This window comes from Trichechus manatus, unplaced genomic scaffold (genome assembly GCF_000243295.1).
Source record: "Trichechus manatus latirostris isolate Lorelei unplaced genomic scaffold, TriManLat1.0 scaffold00177, whole genome shotgun sequence".
NCBI classification, from domain to species: Eukaryota; Metazoa; Chordata; class Mammalia; order Sirenia; family Trichechidae; genus Trichechus; species Trichechus manatus.
This window is the reverse complement of record NW_004444113.1, coordinates 863,887-864,508: the sequence shown is the minus strand read 5'-3', so window position 1 is coordinate 864,508 and position 622 is coordinate 863,887. Positions and strand designations below refer to the sequence as shown.

Here is a 622-nt window from a genome sequence, read left to right as displayed (position 1 = left end):
CGGGCCGCTCGGGGAGCAGGTGCGCGGGCCTCCGGGCGCGGACTCGCCGGGCCTCCGCGCCAGCCTTGCCTTCTGCTCGAAGTAGATGGTGCCCGCCACCGGGCCGTCGCCCTTCAGCACGCACACAGCCTTGGTCGTCATGACTCGCAGGGCGCGCTACGGTCAGGCTCCGAGGGCGCGACGAGAGAGCAAGGTCGCAGAGGAAAAAGACGCAGCAGGAGTCACCGGCGCAAAGCGGTGGCCCCGTGCCGCCGGGACTTTTTACGCCAGATCCGAGGCGCCGCCCACCCTGGCCTAGAACCAATCGCCACGCGCGCACTCCCACCCCCGGGGGCGCCGGCACGCAATTGGCCGGCCTGGCTCGCGGGCGGGGCCGCGTGCTCGCTTGCAGCTCCCTCCGCCTCGCCGGGGGCAAAACGTCCGGAAACCCGACGCCGAGAGAAAAAAAACAGCCTTTTTCCTCCAAGGGCTGTGAGGGTGGATTGCAGCACGTAAAGTTGGGAAAATGAGGTATGCATGGTACGCCTTGAAGATCGAAAGTCCCGTTGCCTAGAAGAAGCATTGGTTATAACTGATTTGCGTCGCGCCATTGTCGCATTTGTTATGTAGAAATCGGGACGCC

At 65.0% G+C, this 622-nt stretch overlaps 1 protein-coding gene across 1 annotated transcript in view; it reads right to left on the bottom strand.

Annotated features, from left to right (window-relative positions):
* The window catches only part of SOD1 (superoxide dismutase 1), a 10,082-nt gene extending 9,837 nt beyond the window's left edge, over positions 1-245 (bottom strand). The window contains exon 1 of the mRNA XM_004386984.2: positions 70-245. Coding sequence (XP_004387041.1) covers positions 70-141 — 72 coding nt within the window. The 5' untranslated portion in view covers positions 142-245. The remainder of the gene's footprint in view (positions 1-69) is intronic.
* Between the last annotated feature and the right edge of the window lie 377 nt (positions 246-622).